Raw genomic sequence first — 19,329 nt, 5'->3', positions numbered from 1 at the left:
AGGAGAAAGAATATAAACCCACCCCTATGAGCCAGGGAACCACCCAAGCTGTAAGGATTTTGTGCAAACTGCTGGAACTTGGGTTGGAAAAGCCACCCGGCAAGCAGCTGAAAGGAAGGGTGCTTCTCCCTGGGCGGGCGCACGCCTGCTTCCTAAGAGATGATCCTTTGGGTGGGCTGATCATGCCTCCTCCTCTGAGGAGGGAGTCCTGCGAAAGCACGCACCTCAAAAGGAGTAAAGGCCCTATGGTGTCCCCAAAGCGACCCCTGTCGCGTTCTTTCTGCGGGTGGCCTCCCTGCATTACTGATTACTTGGAGCGGCTGAGCTGACGTCAGCATTCTGGGAGCGCCAATGACCTTTGGGGTCATCACATCCTCAGAAACTAGAGCAGGAGGGGAAGCGACCCCCAAGCCAGCACTCCCCCTACTTTCCACCAGGGAGCCGAGGTCGCGCCATCCTGGGGCGCATCTGGTGGTGGGGACACACCAGGCCCCTCCCCCAACCCCTCTAGGGCCCTCGGCAGCAGGCGGTACCGGATGCCCACCCGGGGCTCTAAAGGACCTGGGCCGCACGGCGAACCCTCGCCCGGGTCTTCGAGCCCTCCTCTTCTCCCAATTCTTTCCGCAGTCTCAGGAGCCCCACGTTTCCCGCGGCGTGGGGACACGCACTTACCGCGGATCCACTGCACAAACCTTGATGAACCTGAAAAAAGCAGAGTGGGGTGGGGTGAGGGTGGGGGTGGCGAGACACTGCTCGCACCCAGCGCCACGCACCGCTCTCTGGGCGGGTTCAAGTGGGCGCGCCGGGCGGGGCGGGACCCGGGGGCTGCGGTGTTTCGCGAAGCACGTGCTGCTCCCCGCGTAGCGCCCCCGGAGACCGTGGGCTTCCTCGCTGCCGGGTCTGCTGCGGGGCGGGGGCGGGGGCGGGGGCGGGGGCGTGTTTCAAAGGGTAGGGCACACAGTGAGACGCCGGGAGGCGGGATGGATCCGAAACCAGCTCGCAGCGAGTCCCGAGCGGCTGCGGCCGCCGCAGGGGTCTGGGCGCGGCGACGAGGGCGGCGTGGGGCGGCGGGGAGCGGGACGGTGGCGCTGCACGCCGCGCACTTCCTGTTCAACACGCGCCGCCTCCCACCACCCGCGCTCCCCAAGCTTGCGTCGGTGCCAGGCCCGGCCCCTCACTGTCCCCTCGCGGTCCCCTGGGGCCGCGGCGCGGCGGGGGGCGAGGAGCGGGCGCCCTGCCCTTCTTGGCCCGCGGGACTCCGGGCGCCCCCTCAGGCGAGCGCGGCGGCCAGAACTTCTGCCAGCGGCCGCCCGTAGCCCAATTGCGCAGAGGGCTCGCCTTGCACCTCCTCTTCCCCCGCCGCCCTCCCTCTCGCCCAGAAAGGAGGACGGACCCAGCTGCAGGCTCCAAGCTGGTTTATTCTGCGGCCGAGGATTACATTTATGCACGAACGGTCTTACTGGCTCCAGATTCCCCACTTGGGCATAGGCATAGGAGGGTTGTTTTCCAAATTGCTGGTTTTAATTGCACCTGCCTTTCGGATTACCTCTGGGAATCTGTGGGAGGAGCCCAGGGGTGGAAAATGTTTCTTCGCTTTGCAAAAGGAAGAAAACTTTGTCACCCAGCGGGAGACCTCAGCCACGAGTAACCCGGGGAGACACCAGAACCGGGACGGGCTTTGACTGATTCTGCCTGCGAGCGTTCCGTAGGAAAGGACGCTTCAACTCGGCGCTCCGGCGGCGGCGGCGCGAGTTCCCTGCTCACCCTCCCTCCCCGCGGAAGTCCCCACGAGGTGGCTTCAGGGTGTAACAGAGCGCACGGCTCCAGTCCGAAGGCAGCGGCCAGGGGAGGGAAGGAGGGGACTGAACCCCCGAGGAGTTTCCCAGAATCAACTTCTGGTTAGAGTTATGGGAAGCGCGGTTATGGACACCAAGAAGAAAAAAGATGTTTCCAGCCCCGGCGGGAGCGGCGGCAAGAAAAATGCCAGCCAGAAGAGGCGTTCGCTGCGCGTGCACATTCCGGTGAGTCCCAGCACTCGGTCCCTTGCTCCCTAGCCCTCCTGTCGCTCCCGTCCCCGGCGCCGAAGCGGTTAACGCTGGACGCCCCGCGCGCACCGTGCGTGCCCCTCCTGTCACTTCGGGCGGCTTGGGGAAAGGGTAGAGGGACAGGGCCCGAGCTGGGCTGGCGGAGCCGGGGCTCGATCTCTCTGTCTGCCCGCGTGCAGCCCGGGCTGGGGCTCCGCCTGGGGCGGGGGCTGGGCGGCTGCAGACTAGAGGGGGCGCCTGGCGCGGCTGGTGGGCGGCTGGGCGTAGCCCGGTATCCAGCCGGGTGCGGGTGCGGGGGGCGGTGCGTTGTGTTGTTTTGCTGAAAAGGGACGGTGTGGACTGCGCTCCGGGGAGGTGGAGCCCGCGCTCGGCTGCCGGAGACGGAGGGAGGGGAGGAGAGGGGAGGGGCGGTGGGTGGGGAAAGCAGCGGGGCGGGGGGTGGGGGGAGCTGTGTAGCTGCGCCTTCCAATGCACCCCCTCCACCCCAGTTTCCCTCGGGGCGTTTCTGGGCCTGGAGCGGGGGTCTTCTCTGCCGCCGTTCCCTTCCCCCGCCCCGGGAGTGTACTTTGGGTCTGTGTGGTATTTGGGGGCTCGGAACTCCCTAACCCATGCAGGCTGCATTGAACTTCAGCCCCGTCCGCGCCGGCCGCCCGGGAGGACATTGGCGACTCGGATCTGCCTGCGGCTTCACTTTGTCCAGCCAGAGGGGCGGCGGGCCGGGTGGTGGTTCTCTCTTCGGACGGCGCCCGGGTAGCCCGCGGCCACTGTTCCTCGCCTCCCCGTAGGGGGGTCGGGTGGTGGGAGGTGTGGCCCACTGGGTCACACCCTCCGCCTCAGCCAACCAAGTAAATGTTTGTGTTTGTGTATACACACACACACACACACACACACACACACACACACACACACACACACAGCAGAGTGCTCCGTGGAGAAAGTTATTTTGCTCTCCCCGGGGCAGGGTGGGAGTGAGTGGGCTGTCTGGACCCCTCATTAAAGCTAATCCTTCCCGACAGCGTCAGGCGCAGCTGGCATGGCCGAGACAGGCCACTCACTTCCCACTGTGAATCCCAGGGGGCACTGCCCCGTGTTTGCTGAGCCACCCTTCTTTTAGACGCCCCGCTAAGGTCCTCCTGTGTCAACTCCGGCACACACGTGTCTAAAGCTTGGGTGAAGAGGGTGGCCTCCAGGGGCGGGGCTCCAGACACCTGACGCCAAGTAGCCCCACGGAGGCCCTGGGCCAGCCCTCCCTGGCTGGGAAGCTCTGGGGCAGGGCACTTGGACCCCTGGCTGCCGTGTGGCCCCCACGGTGGTGACTGGATTATGCAGGAATAAGTGTTCTATTTGCAGATGAAACATTCTTGTTTACATCTCTCATGTAAGACATTTAAAACCATGTTTGTGAATTAAAAATTAGATGTTGCTGCCACAAACCTCTTAAACAGTGATCACTTCAGCTAACCGTGTAACTACTGTTTCTTCCATTTGTCAAATGCAGGAAATAATACCCGTTTTTCCTGCTTTATAGGGATATTGAAATAAAATGATTCATGGGAAAACTCTTTTTTTTTGTTTTGAGTCGGGGTCTCACTCTGTTCCCCAGGTGGGAATGCAGTGGTGCATCATGGCTCACTGCAGCCTCAACCTCCCCAGGCTCAAGTGATACTCCCACCTCAGCCTCCTGAGTAACTGGGACTACAGGCATGTGCCACCACACCCACCTAATTTCTGTATTTTTTTTGTAGAGATGAGGTTTTACTATGTTGCCCAAAGCTGGTCTACACGGGCTGGGCTCGAGCGACCTGCCCACCTTTACCTCCCAAAGCGCTGGGATTACAGGCGTGAGCCATCACACCCATCCCGGGAAAACTCTTGACAAATGTAAAGTGTCCTATAAATGTATGGCTAATACATATACATATACATATACATATACATATACATATACATATACATCAAACACCTAGTTTTTTAAAAAAAATATGTAGAGAGAAACAAGAACATGCCATTGTCCAGTGGTTGGGACATTTTGTGTGGCAGCCACATGGTGAGGCTGGTTCCAAATGCAGGGTGTGAGTGATGTGTGGGCATGCCCGTGGGGTGATGCCAGCAATAATGTGAGACAAAATCCAGAACCAGAAAAGGGATTGTGAGGCCAGGCCGTGAACGTTGAAAAACCATGTTATAGTTGGGGTGCTCGGACCACCCTTCTTGCTGCCAGTGGTGACTTTGGCAGTTTTTCATGACGTTCTTGGCATGAGCCAGCCCACCGCGAAAGTAGTATTCATTCAGTGATTCCACAGTGGCTGAGGGTGACCACGTGCCCAGGCTCTGGTTAGGGTGAGATCTGGGGAAGATCGGCCCAAGTCCTCACAGGGCTTGCGGTTGCTGGGGGCACCGGGGAGGTCCCCTCATCTGCTAAATGGTCATTACCTGTTGATCATTGTGCCAGGCTAGGTGGCAGTTATAACCTTGCTGGGAAAATAAGGCTTTCAGACAAAGGCTAGCAAATGATCCAGGGTCATACGATGACCAGTGCAGACCACACCTGCTTCTAGAGGCAGGAGTGATGACAGTGGCCTGATGTGTTCCGAGAGAATTTACACCCAGAGATGGCAGGCAGGAGTCATGTAGAAGTGGGGGTGATACTCCCACCAGTGGGAGCACCCCACAGAATCAGGCGGGAGGGGATGGCTGCTTCCAGGTGAAGAGCCACGCCTCCTGGAGAAAGGGTTTGAGAGCTAGAGTCATGGGAAATGCTTTGAGACTGGATCAGGAAGGACCTGGACATAGGGTTGCCAGCTGTAGTAACTAAAAATTCTAGATGCCTGGTCGAATCTAGATTTCAGATAGACAATGAATCGTTTTTTAGCATAGGTATGTGCCATGCAGTATTTGGGATGTACTAAAAAATATCCATTGTTGATGTGAAATCCCGGATTAGTGGGGGTGTCCTGTATTTGATCTGGCAATGTTGCCTTGAAGGCCAGGCCTAAGGAGTGAGGACCCCTCCTGAAGGCATGAAGAAGCTGTGGTGGATGCTGTGGATAGCCTCCTCCTGGTGCTGGGGCCCAGCCCACCCTCACCTGCAGCCTTGGTGGACAGCCTCTTACTCGTGTCTCCCTCCCCACCTGAAGGAATCCTCTCAGGCCCTGGCAGTTTGCTCAGCCTAGTGCAGGAACCCCTGGAAGTGCTGGGATTATGCCCTGAGGGACAACTCTCAACCCAGGAGAGGTCCAGTTGGTGGCCAATGGCCCAGCCGCCCTGCTGCTCAGTGGAAAGTTCTGACCTGGGTTCTGCAGGGTGCCTCAGGGGATCCCTAGCAGGGTGGGGATCCACAGTGTAATCCACTCATTAATGTACCTTACTGGCCCTTCTGGCCAGTTTGTGCCTCAGTTTCCCCATTCCCTTGCCCACACTCCCTGGGATAAACTCCTGAACCTAAGTTCCTGTCTCAGTGTCTTTTCTGGGGGGACCTAAACTAAGAAGCCGTTAAAGGTAAAGAAAACAGCACTCTATGGGAATCAGCCTGGAAAAGTGTGCAGAGTGGAGTGATGGGAAATGGGCTGGTGTCAAGGAAACCAACTCAAGTACTTTGGCAAAAGCCCAGGGTAAGGGTCCGAGGGCCTGAACTGCAGTTGTGATTAGAGAATGCAGAAGGGCAGAAGCGGGATGTGAGAAGGCCAGCCTAGTGGATGGCAAGGGGTTGAGTTGGCAGGAACTGATGTGGAGGTATTTGGGATAAGGGGCCGGTTCTTGGGGGAAATGATGAGTCTGGTCATAGCCCAGGTGTATCTCAGCAGAGGGCAGCACATCCATGGGGAATCACATTTGCTTTCTCACCCCAGCCTTAGAGGATTGCGGTGTGCAGGGACTGCCATTGCCAAGGACATCTTGGATTCTGAGGAGTAATAACTCTTGAAAGACACTGTGGCCCTGGCTGTCCTGTGACTGGGGTCATTTGGTGGCTTCCAGGGACCCCTAGTGCCCAAGCAGCTTGTCTCTTCATTGAATTGGATTGAGTGGTTTTGGGAACCTCAGCCTCCAGCCCATATCATAAACAGAACTGTGGCCTAGGGCGTTGGAGGCAATTGTTGCAAACCTCCTCTCTCGGGCTCTGATGATCTTGAATGTCCCCACTGCCCGCTTCCTGTCAACAGCCCGTCTAGGCCTTGGGACACCAGGAAGGAAGAATCCATTTTAGGGGACAGCCTAGGGCCAGTGGGTAGTGGCCGGTGGTGGAGACCTAGAACTACTAAGTCATCTATCAATTGAATTCGGTTGATGGCTGTGTACTGGGGAAGGGAACGTGGCCCTTGGACCTAACAAAGATGTTGCCTTGCTTGGTTTCAGCCTTTCTTAGGCATTTTGGGTCACCTTTATGGGCACAGCTACAGGGTCTTGGAGGAGGAGTGGGGAAGATGCAAAGGAGAGGAAGGGGAAGGACTGAGGGCAGATTCTATCCTGAGGCCATGCTGGCCTTTCAAAGTAGCAAAGGGCTGTAGAGGTCAGAGTCCTGGCCTGTTGGCATCCTGCCTTGGCTCCCTGCTCTGAGCCTCCATGCCTCTTGTAAGGCATGGCTCATCGTGAAGGTGGTGGGAATGGTTTTAGGAAATCACTCACTGAGAGCGTAGCTGTGCGTGGTGCTCTGCCGAGACTTTGGTAGCAAGCATGTTCTTTCTCCTTATGTCGGTCTAAGAAAAAGCAGCTTCCCTATTAATGCTAAAGTCCAAAGATCCCATAGACATGCTTTCATCAAGGCTGGCTGGCATGTCGTGCGTCTCTGGAACTGTTTCAAGCCAATGACAGAGCAGGAGACCCAGGGAGAGGGAAGACGTCAGAGCGATGGACCTAAGGCGGAAGTCTTTGGGGACACTGAGGCAGGCTGGAGGAGTTCAGATGGTTGCTGCTGAGTGGGGCATTTCTGTCAGAATGCACATGTCGCTGGCCCTCTGGGGAGAGGTGCTCCAGAAAGCCTGCACAGTCGCTGGAGACGAACTAAAAATAGAGCCAGGGAGCTGTGCAGTCACGACGTTTGCAGAGATGGGACTGGGCTTGGGCAGGCCTGTTGCCAGCGATGCCTCCCCACTGCCGCATGGCCTCAAGGGAAGCTCCGCGCTGCAAGAAGCCCACGCACCCTCCGTGCTGGCGATGGCCTGGGACCTTTGCACCCAGCTCCTGCCCCCATAGCCTCTATCCGGCTGGATGAGCCAGCTCGGGAACTCCAGGATGAGGGTGGGAAGGGGAGCCGCGTCCTGCCCCGGGGCTGGAGGATCGAACCATGACAGTGCTTTGTGCCCCTCACACCACTGAAATGCTCCGGAAGGAAGCCTCAGCAAAGGGAAGGGGGATGCTGTGTGGCACAGTGGACGCGTCAGCTTTGACCTTGGCCAGTTTGTACCATCCTGAGCAAGATTTGCTGGATTAGGGTTTAGGGCAATGTTTCGCAAAGTGTGGTTCCTGGACTAGCTTATGTAGAAGCACCCAATGTTTGTTTAGAATATAAAATCCTGCTGCTTAGCCCAGACTTACTGAATCAGAATGCCTGAGGGTGGGACCCATGAATTTGCATTTTTCTTAAGTTCTCCGGTGATTCTTGTACCTACTGGTGGAGCTTAAAAACAATTGGGTACTATTAATAACTTCCCTGGTGTAATACTGTTCCATTTCTTCTGCCCCCATGAGTTATTCCTCTGTCTGTCTGCCTGTCTGTCTATCTATCATCTATCTATCTATCTATCTATCTATCTATCTATCTATCTATCTATCTATCATCTGCACCTTTTCAGCTGTCATTGAGAAGAGACATCCTTGACTTCCGATTATTCAACAAAGGCAATTCAACATTTGGCTTCCAAATAAAGATGAATGCCCAAACCAGCCTGTAGCCAGGGCCGCCCATGTGGGCTAGCCCATTAGGCCACGCTGCAAGCTTTCTTGACTCAGCCCTTCAGTGGCTTGATGCATCTTAGATGCCCTGCCGTAAGCTCCAATAGGACCCAGAGTATGCTATGGGAACCTTCAGTAGTCAAGCTTCTTGGTGATGGGGTCCTTAGACTGGCCTGTGGCTCCAGGGTTTTTGACGAAGCTTGGTGGCCGCTCTGCAGCACGCTGGGTGTGAGAGGGCTGATCAGCGAGGGGGCGTCCTCAGTGGGGCACAGCACATTGGCTCAATGCCGCTTGAGCACAGCCCAGTGCTGGTCCTGGAGGGAACAGGCAGCTAGACAGTGATGCGTGATCACTTCCTCCAAGACTCTACCACACAGAGGGCGCAGGGATGCCCATGGAGCAGCTCACATGGGGGAATAGTGCGGAGACTGCACAAACCCATGGGCCTGCAGAGTCACATGCTCAGTGACTTGCGGGAGTCACCCTGGAGCTGCCTCGTCCTCTTATCCCTACTTCACAAATGCCCAGCTGAGAAAAAGCCTGTTCATCATTACATGGTAGATGACAGGGTTAATTACAGTGGAGGTGAAATGTGCATCTCTGCCCTCGTCTAGCCCCTGCTGCCCTATTCGCGCTTGGTCCTGGTACCTCTTTGTGGAGGGTTCCAAGATTCTTGTATAAACAAGGCTCTACATACTGCAGAGGAGCAGCCTACTGGTGAATGCAGAGTTAAATCCTGGATCATGATTTCCCAGCTCGAGTACTGAATTAACATAAACAGAAGCAGCAGCCAGCAGAGTTGGTGGGTTCAATCAATATTGCATCTTTTCACACGTCACGAACTTGTTAGGATTCTCAGTGCATTACTAGTGTCTTTTCCTGCCTCTTTTCTTTGAACTGCCCCCCCCCCCCCATAAAACCTAGCAGAACAATATTGCTAGTTTGCACTCAGGGTTTGCAATTTTGACTGTGCTAAACACTAGATTGGCGAAAGAAATCATTTGGAAGCACTTTTTATTTGCCAACGCCTCTTCATCTACTCAGACTTCGCTTACGTAATTTGTAAATCAGTTTGTATCTTCTAAAACCTTCAGGCAAATACACGTGCTCTTAAATATTCCTGTTTCTTGGCTGTTTATTTTCTTTTGCTTTCTCTGTTTTCCTGTAAGAGCTGATTTTGGTGTATTCAGCTCATGGCCAGTGTCTTTCCATTTCTAGGCACCTTTTTACATTTATGGGGACTGCTAAGGTTACCGAGTAGAGCTACAGACACTGACAGGAGCCGAGTGAGAAGGTGGCTCACCCGTTCTCCTCCCTCCGCCTTCCCTTCGGCCAAAATGGGACCAGTGAACACGATCACCGATGAAGCACCAGCTGTCTGCCATTCCTTTCAAGACGGTGAACCAGCCCATTCTGATAACCCCACAGTTCTGTCAATGTCGTTTAAAATGTGCAACAAAGGCTGATGGACAGCTGAGCTGTGACGTTGAAACAGAGTCGTGACTTTGCTTGGTTCTTTAACTGTGACTCGCTCTGAGATGAGCAGAGGGGCCACCTGAGAGTTAAGCTGTGTCCTTTGGGCTTAACCATACGGAGTTCTTAGAAGCCCCCGCTGTTACTTTTTGCACGGCTTATGCGCCCAGACCAGAGGAAGGGGTTAGCTATTAACTGGCTGAGCTTCCCCAGTAGAAGGAGGTGATTTGGTGGAACTATATTTTAGCCGTGCCTTGGAATGGTTAATTGGAATCTCACTCATCTCTTTCTTCCACTACCTACTTTGAAAATAATTTAATCCCTGTCCTTTACTTCCTGTTGACAGGAAGCCCTCTCTGCCAACCCATGGCTGGTCACGGACCAATCGGATATCACCAGGCTTTGGGGTGTCTGCCAGGGCCTCTGTGTTTTGATATACTCTGACCTGGCAGTGAAGTTGCTGATGAATGTACGACAGAGACCAATTTGCTCCGTAACCCCAGGCTCCCAGCATCTTTTCCATGAGCCAAAGGCCTGGTCCTGGAGGGGGGTGCCCTGCAGCTCTGCTGGCCTTCTTCCGGGGGAGCTCATTGCTGGGGGTAGCCCTGCAGTGACCTCCACTGTGCTGGGGAGGGGAAGAGGAAGGATGCAACAGGGTGAGGGGAGAATTTGAGAAAATAGGATGCAAATTCTCAACTTGTGAATAAAGAAATAGAGAGCCCTCGCTAAGAACCACGTTTATGCAGGGTTAGTGCTGGGACCAGAAACCAGTCAACTCGTTTCTGTGTGCTTTCCAGGGACTGGGCTGGGTGTCAAGGACACAAAGATGAACAGTGCGATGGAATTGGGTTCTCCAAAAAAAAGGTCGAAGTCCCACACCCCCTGCACCCCGTACCTGTGAATGGGACCTTCTTTGAAATGGGGTTTTTGCAGATGTGATTAACATATACATTAGGATGAGGCCATTAGGACGGGCCCTCGTCCACTATGCCTGGAGTCCTTCTAAGAAGAGGGAAATTGCATCCAGAGGCACAGGCAAGAAGGCCTGTGAGGGTGGGGGCAGAGATTGCAGAGCTGCTGCCACGAGCCATGGAATACGGGCCGCTGAAGGGTGGAAGAGGCAAGGAAGGATCCTCCCGGAGGTTTCGGAGGGAGTGTGGCTCTCACAGCACCTTGATTTCAGACCTCTGGCCTCTAGAGTGATGAGAGAATCCGCTCTGTTTTAAAGCCCCCAGTATGTGGTGCTGCATTATCACAGCCCAGTAACCTAATCCAACAGGGCCCTGCCCTCGAAGCACAGCGCAGCCACAGCTCCGTCTGATAGAGCTGTAGGGCAGGGGCTTGCACTGAGGGGCCCCACGGCATGGCCTGGAGAGGGGGCCAAGGCCCCAGGATGGGGTCCCAGCGTCCCACGCCCACAGCTCTTTGACGCTCCCTTCCAAGGTCCAGGTCTTTCCTTGTGCCCCCTCCTCCCACTGCTGGAAGTTCTAGTGTGGAGGGGCTGTGAGAAAACCAACGTGATGTGACAGAGGCTGGTGTGGCAGCTCCGGGACCCAGGCCTGCTCCCTCTGTCCAGAGCACCTCCTCTTTGCCTGCGCTCCCCTCCTGGGTGGCCACCAAGACTTAGCCTCCTGGGGCCAGGGGTGCAGAGGTGTGTGCGAGGGGTGGGGGTGGGAAGACAGCTCTGTCACCTGCTCAACTTCCAGAAAACGGGCAGGCAGGCTCCACACAGCCATTTGTCTATTGGGCTAATGTGGAAACCATTTACTCAGCTCCACCATGCCAGCAGCCATGGGGTGGTGGGCTTGAAGCAAACATCACCTGGGCCCCATCCTCATCTATAGCGTATGTTGTAATAAGCACCCCAGAGAGCCTTCTTCCTCCATGCAACCCAGATACGCTTGATGGGGAGTCGCATTCACGGTACTGATGACCGATCAATATTCTTGATTGTATCAGATACCATCTGGGGGGACACAGTTGTCATCAGATTGAGCTAATATTGCTGAAGCACTTGTTATATGCCAGATGTGTGCTTTTATATAAGCCGTCTCTCTTTATCTCTAAAGTAATATGTGAAATATTAGTATTGTTATTAGTCTTATTATCCTTAATGTAGAAAAGACAGTGTAAGGTTCACAACCATTCTAGCCCAACCTGCTGAGAAAAGCCTCTGTTGTGTCTTGTCGGGTTTTTGATATCTCTGCTTGGCTATGGCCCAGATGCCCCACGAGCAGCCAAGGCCTCCTTGGGGTAGGGGACGAGGCTGGACGGTCAGGCTGAGGCTGGACGGTGGGCCCAGAAAGGGCGGTGTCTGCTGCCTCCCTGCGGTTTGCCCTGCGTGGGTCAGGTCTCCATACGCTTCACTCAGCCCCTTTCTAGATGAAGGTCATTGAAGGTATTCTTTACTCTTCTTATCTCAAAAATAAATAACCTGCCTTCTCCACTTTCTTTTCTTTTTTGAGACCGGAGTCTTGCTCTGTCGCCCAGGCTGGAGTGCAGTGGCGTGATCTCCACTCACTGCAAGCTCTGCCTCCCGGGTTCACGCCATTCTCCTGCCTCAGCCTCCTGAGTAGCTGGGACTACAGGTGCCCGCCACCACGCCCGGCTAATTTTTTGTATTTTTTAGTAGAGACGGGGTTTCACCGTGTTGGCCAGGATGGTCTCGATCTCCTGACCTCGTGATCCGCCCGCCTCGGCCTCCCAAAGTGCTGGGATTACAGGCGTGAGCCACCGCGCCCAGCCTCTTCTCCACTTTCATAGGTTCCGGTCTCTGGTTCTTCTTTCTCAGTTTGTTGTTTTTGCTTCTTAAATAATGGATATCAGAATGAACACTACACTCGGAATCAGGAAGCCCTGCCTGGAGCCTCTGTCACCTGTCTAGGGGCTTCTTCTCACTGAGTCATCCAGTATTGACCGCAGCCTGTTGTGTGCCAGGCACAGGGGTCTCACTGTGACTCACAGGGGCCCCTCTCTCCCCTCACAAGGCTTAACCTGGGGCATGCCGTCACCCTGTCAGTTCATGTCTGCTGCTACCAAAACACCAAATACATAGGGACTGAAAGCCACAGAATTTATTCTTTCTCACTGTTCTCTCTGTCAGCTGGGAAGTTCTCGTGGTTGGGGCTGGCTTGGCCGATCTCTGGGGTCAGCGGCCAGCTGGGGCCCAGGACAGCCTCACCCACATGTCTGCCCATCGCCCAGTCGGCTCCATGCCAGCCGAGCCGCGGGGACGACGGGGCCGTGTGTCCAGCAGGCCATCCAGGCAGCAGCAAGAGGGCCAGCCTCAAGCTCAAGGGTTCCTCAGGCCGCTTGGCCATGGCAAGTCACACGACTGAGACTCAAGGGATGGAGGGACAGATTCTGCCTGTGGATGGGAAGCAAGGTCACATGGCAAGGTCATGCACACAGGGGCCGGAAGGATTTGAGTGGAACCAGTCACTTAACCTGTCTAGATCAGTTTACATATATAAGACATTCATATATTATATAATTAGTATTATATAAAATTGTTATCTAATCATATGCTATTTAAAGTATATCCTATATGTAATATGTATAATATGTAATATACATATATACACTTTGAAAAAGAGGGCTGGAGCCTAAGTCTCCATTTGACTCAAGCACCACAGCTGTATGGAAACTGCTTTGTCCTGGGGACAAGTGGCTTTAAGGGGCTGTGGGTGAGGGGCATGCAGAGCAGTGATGGGGCCTGGGTCCTTCCAAAGCTGGGCTTTTTTAGAGTGTCACCTGAGCCCTGCCATTTGCACCACTGAAGGCGAGTGAGTGTCAGAGGAGATATTTCACCCCTGGGGAGCTGCCAGCGCCAGAACAGAGAGGTCGCTTGTCTCCTCACCACTCTGCTTTGCATGTTAGGTGTATTTTGAGATTTCTGACATGACCTTGGGGCACAAGTAATAGAATATTTTCAAAGACAGAGGGAAATGCTGGGCAGCGATACCAACCTGGTCTAGGGAAGGAACTGGGCCAGGTGACCTCCCCGCTAGGGTTGCAGGGTGGCTGCCAGGTGTGGAAGCAGCGCAGAGGATACATGGTAGCCCCTGGGAGAAGGGAAACAGGAAGCTGCACCCTGGACCGCCGTGTAATGAGGAAACAGCCCCAAGAGGTTAAGCGACCTGCCAAGTCGCATGGCTGGCCAGTGGCGAAGCAAGGATTGAACCTGGGCTTTTGCACTGGAGGCGTGTTGAGAGGAGAGGAATCCCACCCTGGCTGGCCAGCTGCTGTGGCTACAGTCAGGGAAGGGCTTCCGGGAGCCAGCATTGCCGTCTGCCGGCCCCGCGGCTTTCTACCTGAGATGCCTGCTCTTGAGGCTGGAGGTCAGGAAGCTGGTTCACAGCAGTGCTTGTTTCATGCTATTTCAAGACAAGGGCTGTGGGCTCCAGACTCCATTCTCTATCACCTCCCTCCTCTCTCCTCTCCTCTAGATGTGGCAACATCAGTTCTCAGGAAAGGCTCAAAGCGATGTTCTGTAGGCTCCGCGTGCAGGCATAGAGTTTACTACTATGATAAAATACAGCATAAAGGCAGGTGGACATATTTGGTTCTTGGTTTGTTTGTTTGTTTGTTTTTGAGACAGGGTCTTGCTCTGTAGCCCAGGCTGGAGTGCGGTGGTGCGAACACTGCTGCCTGGAACTCCTGAGCTCAAGCGGTCCTCTTACCTCAGCCTGCTGAGTAGCCGGGACCACAGGTGCCACCATGCCCGGCTAATTTTTTGATTTTTCATAGAGAAGGGGCTTTATCATCTTGCCCAGGCTGCTCTTAAACTCCTGGGCTCAAGCAGTCCTCCTGCGGTGGCCTTCCAAAGTGCTGAGATTGCAGGCGTGACCCACCGCCCTGGCCTCATATTTGGTTCTATTCCTTGTTAAATGGTGGTCTGCCCTCCAATGGCCTTTGTCACCTTCACCTGAAGGTTATGCTCAGCTGGTGAGTTTGTGCCTCTAGCTTTGGCCGCTCAGTGGTGAAAGAGGGAAGCAAGCTGGACTGAGCAGAGGGGAAGGGCTGTGAAGCATTCACACCAAAGGCCTCAGCTGACCCCTTGGAGCATTCTGGAACTGGGATGGCCCTTCAGAGTTGTCCCAGATTGAGGCAAAGGGCTCCCACACTGTCCCTGGGAAGGGGATGTGAACTTGGGTGAGGCGGATCCCGCCTGGTGAGGGCAATTCTCAGACAGGCACTCAGCTGAGTACCAGCGGCTACCAGCGCTCCCTGTACCCAGGGATCTACCAGCGCCCCCTGCACCTGGGGACTTACCAGTGCCCCCTGTACCTGGGGATTTACCAGTGCTGCCTATACCTGGGGACCTACCAGCACCCCCCGCACCCAGGGACCTACCAGCGCCCCCTGCACCCGGAGATCTACCAGTGCTCCCTGCACCCGGGGACCTACCAGTGCCCTCTGAAGCCGGGGATCTACCAGTGTTCCCTGCACTCAGGGACCTAACAGTGCTTCTGGTATCCAGGGACCTACCAGTGTCCCCCACACTTGGGGACCTACCAGTGCTCCCTGCGCCTGGGGATCCAGGAGCAACACCACGGCATCCACGGCACCGCGTCCCTTTCTCATAATAAAATCTCACGATTTTTCTTTCGAAGTGTCCAGCCTGTCTCCTTAATTCAACCATAAGCTCCTTTAAAGATGGCATGTGTCTACACTTTGTCATGTCCCAGCCCTGAGGAAGCCATCTCTCACACAGCCGGCCTGAATATTGACAATGATGATGATGATGGTGGGGAAATGCAGAAGCTTAACTAAAAGAGGGGGAAAGCAAGAAAATACGGGCCGTCTTTGAGAATGGAAATGCTTAGTTAACTCGACGACCCAATTCAGAAAAATCTGAGTGAACCCGTTATTTACAAATCTTATGGGAGCCACATATCTCAAAGAGAAAATTTTCAGACAAATCGTGTCTTGTTGGTTTCAAAAAGAGGCATTTTTTTTCCATCCAATCTACTGGCCAGAAAAAGAAGGGCAGATTTTAGGCACATTATTGTGTTATTTGTTTTTTTCCTTCACCTCCCACTTGGGAAAGTTACCTGGGCTTTGGCGCAGGCTGATTGACTAGTAACAGCATCCTGTGTCTGGCAGGAGGCATCTGCCGTGGCGGGATGGTCCTCTGTCTGGAGACGGGCCGGGCGCCTAGACCTTCATGCAATGCAGAGCCCGGGGGCCAGATGCCAGCACCTCGGGCCTCATCCCCTTCAGGGACCTCTCTATTTCCTGGTGCCATTGGAGAAGGGAGCATCCATCCACCGAGGGGATGGGCATGGACCTAGCTGTCCCTCGTACTAGATTCCCAAGAACAGAGTCCTGTGTGTGAGCAGGAAGATGGGATGGTTTTTATCTTGCCAACGGAAGAGTGGCTGCAGGGGAGGGAGCATGAGTTTGGGCACCAGAGGCCAAGGTCGCAACCCCAGTGCCAGTGATTGCCCCCTGTGTCCTATTGAGCAGTTTATTGGCACAATCTAAGCCTCAGTTTCCTCGCCGGTAAAATACAGAATATAATTCCCACCTCGCAGGACTTGGGGGAGCATGACTGAGATGCCACAGGAAAGAGCAGGATGTCTGTGTCTAGAAGGGTTGCCTCCCTCTCCCTTACAAGCAACCCATGGGAGGACCCTAAGAATGTAGCTGTGGCCACCATCCCATCCGGATTCTCTGGGGATGGCCCCAGCTTAAGATAATTTTATTCTTTTCAATGGAGGTGATTCTTTTTTTTTTTTTTTTTTTTTGAGAGACAGAGTCTTATTCTGTCACCCAGGCTGGAATGCAGTGGCACCATCTTGGCTCACTGCAACCTCAGCCTCCCAGGTTCAAGCAATTCTTATGTCTCAGCCTCCCCAGTAGCTGGGATTACAAGCATGCCCCACCATGACTGGCCAAGTTTTGTATTTTTAGTAGAGACGAAGTTTTGCCATGTTCAGGCTGGTCTTGAACTCCTGGCTTCAAGTGATCCACCCGCCTCAGCCTCCCAAAGTGCTGGGATTACAGGCATGAGCTACCGTGCCCGTCCCGCAGGTGATTCTTTAACCGTAATTTGAACGAGATTTCCTTTTTAATCCCTCATTAGGCTTTGGCTGAATAATTTGCAAATTTGTTCAACAGGTCTCCTTATTCACACTGAGACAGGCCAAGGTCCTGACCCCAGAGTGAAGCCAGCTTGAGCCCCCAGGGCTGAAGTTACTGAGCCCTTAACTGAGAGTGAGAAGCTTAGAAACGGCTTTGGCCTTGGGTGCACCCGCCAGGAACTTGAAGGCAAAGTCTTGGGGTGGGGCCACAGAGAGTTGAGGCGGTGGGCGGAAATCTAACCTGGCAAGCTCAACTTAGAAGCAGAATACCGGGACTTCAGGGTCCCTGGAGTCTTGGCTGCCTCCACCTCCCTCTACCATGAGCCTGTCGTGACCCCAGTAGGGTCATGGCACGGAAGTCAGGTGGGCAGACAAGGGGAGACAGTGTTCCCTGGGCTAGAGCAGTGCCCTCTAGGAGAGGTAGGGCACAGTGGGCATCCTTGGGAATCAGTTCATCAGGTTAATATGCTTTTTGTCCTCTTCTCCTTGGGGCATTTGCCATCTAATGGGGAACTCATGGGGACTTTGCACCTTGACTCCAGAAAATAAATATTATGGGGCTTTTAGAGAACACTCAGGCTCCCAAGTCATCTCCTTCTAGTCTGCAGTGGGCCTCGCGGGGGGTGGGTGGGCTGGGGGCCGTACTCTGCCTGTTTGTCTTGTGGTTGGTTCATTCCCAATGGGAGACGAAACCCACACCCCCTTCCACAGGCAAGGCCTTGGACACCACAGATGGCACCCCTCAGGGCTTGCCTCTGATTGTCCACCAGTACAGGCGTGGATGCCAGGGAGGAGAGGGGGTGGGAGGGGACGAGCAATGTAGAGATGCAGGTGGCGGTGTGTGGTGTTGGAGGAGTGAGGTGTTTGCAGGAAGTTCTGGTTCTCTCTGCTGCAAAGCATGGTGGGAAACATGCCCAGCCTGTGGTCTTGTCTCTCCGTGGGCCTGTCCTGGTGCCCCCTTTCTGCCCTGCCTCCAGCAGGAGGGGCTCCACGGAGGCTGGAGAAGGGGCAGTGGCTGGGCACATCACAGCTGCTGGTTAATGTGCTTAATGGAAGGTGGATGAAAGCATCCGATAGGCGGATGAAAGCATCCGATAGGCAGATGGAGCCCCGTTAGTGACTGGAAGGGCCCCTCCGGGTCCAGCATTCCAGGCTTCTGTGATATCTGGTAAAGCTCCAGGTGCCCGGCCACCTCCGTCAGCCCAGCCCACAGTCCCACCTGCAGGTGGCGGAGAGAGAATCTGGACTACATCAGAAGATGGGCTCTCCCGTCCTGCAACCCTGTGTCCCTCCAGCAGCATGGACTCAGGTGACTCCTGTGGCCTTGGATTTCTAGCTGATACCCTGAGATGACTACGGTCTAAATGGGAGTGGGGGATGGCTGTTTATCAGATCATTCAATTGCTCGGCCCTCGACAGAGATGGAGATACATCCTCGGTGCCTTAACCTGCAGCTCTCACCTGGGACAAAAGAGGATGGCTGGCACGTGGCTGACGAGAGCAGGAGGGGAGCTGAAGGTATCCAAGGCCACTCAGCTTCTGATGGCGCCAAGGGACAGCTCTGGCACTGTGGGCTGTGGCTGGCAGCAGACCCAGCCGGGCCTGGGCACACAGCCTCAGGCAGGTGCCGCCAGATCACTCACCTCCGCTGTCAGCCCTGGCCACCGGGAAGTCTTCCCTGTTCGCTCATCCCATGGCCCTTTAAGCGTGTGTCCTTAGCTGTGTCTCAGCGAACACGGAGAGATGTGCTGGGCACTGCCCTCACTCTGAAGACCTTGATTCCTGGCCAGCACCTTTGTCTTCTTTAGAGAATCATACCTTTCCACAGGGCTGGCAGTCGCGTCCCACCCTCTCCACCCACAGGCCTCATGGAGATGGTGGGAAGGTCTTGCCGCAGCTTTCCGCCTTCACCACCGTGTGCAGCAGGGACTGGCGTGCGGGCCTCACCTCGCCCTGCCGCGTCTGACACAGAGTGTTCTCTGGTGCCACAGCTGTACAGTGCCCTCGAAGCACATTCCCTGGGCATCACAGGACAATGCACACAGATGTGGTATCGGCTCTTTGCTGGAGGCCCCAGCGACCTGTTTCTCCCGAATCTGCTCTGTGACAGACTCGAGAGACACCTGGCCCAGGTCAGGCTCCTCCTCGGGAGACGCTGGACTTTCCGAGCTTTCCTCGACCTGAGAAGTTTCTGAAAACTCCCCTTGAGTCACTGAGGCCGGGGATGGGGCTGGTCCTGCTGTTGATGCCAGCCTTGCAGAGGAGCAGGAAAAGGGGCCTCCGAGGGGCGAGACGGGGCCTGGGTACCCGTCAGCTCCATCAAGACTCCTGGGGGCAGAATTTGTGTTCCATTCATCTATATGCTCCCTCCAAGTGCTCCACACTGTGCATTCTGCATAGCAGGTGCTTGCGGAATACCTCCTAGCTACCAGCAAAGCATCTTTGGATTGGAGGCTCAAACCAAACCCAGCTCAGCACTGGAAAACCTTCAAATCACAGGAAGCCGAGAAATGGCCAAAGCGAATGGTGATGTCGCCCCTTCTTCCAGCAGCGATGGTGTCAGGCATGGCCATGGTCCAGGACCATTGAGGAGGCAGGACTTCCCTTTCCCTGTGACTCTCTGCCTGTAGTGCAGGGGTGGTGTGTGTGGGGGGGGCAGGTGAATAGTGGAGGGCAATAATGGGGTGTGGGAGATATGGGTATTCGACTGTCCACTGAGGCTCACCTAGTCCAATCCCTGACACGTATCTTTATGACACCCTGAATACCGAAAGTGGCACAAGGTATGCATAAACAAAAATAAAAATAATCTCCATACTGCTTAAAGCTCCAAG

At 54.9% G+C, this 19,329-nt stretch overlaps 1 protein-coding gene across 4 annotated transcripts in view; it reads left to right on the top strand.

The window, feature by feature from the left end:
* The first annotated feature begins 1,353 nt into the window (after positions 1 to 1,353).
* PRKAG2 (protein kinase AMP-activated non-catalytic subunit gamma 2) overlaps positions 1,354 to 19,329 on the top strand; it is a 333,499-nt gene continuing 315,523 nt past the window's right edge. For 2 of the 4 annotated variants that reach the window (XM_032762260.2, XM_032762259.2), the window contains exon 1: positions 1,358 to 2,021. In XM_032762260.2, coding sequence (XP_032618151.1) covers positions 1,908 to 2,021 — 114 coding nt within the window. In that variant the 5' untranslated portion in view covers positions 1,358 to 1,907. Of the gene's footprint in view, positions 2,022 to 19,329 lie in introns of all 4 variants that reach the window. The other 2 variants (XM_032762256.2, XM_032762255.2) reach the window with 2 other exon arrangements.

The sequence above is a fragment of the Hylobates moloch genome, unplaced genomic scaffold (genome assembly GCF_009828535.3).
Source record: "Hylobates moloch isolate HMO894 unplaced genomic scaffold, HMol_V3 SCAFFOLD_1, whole genome shotgun sequence".
NCBI lineage: Eukaryota > Metazoa > Chordata > Mammalia > Primates > Hylobatidae > Hylobates > Hylobates moloch.
Note: the sequence above shows the minus strand (reverse complement) of the source record. Positions and strands in the feature narration are given on the sequence as shown.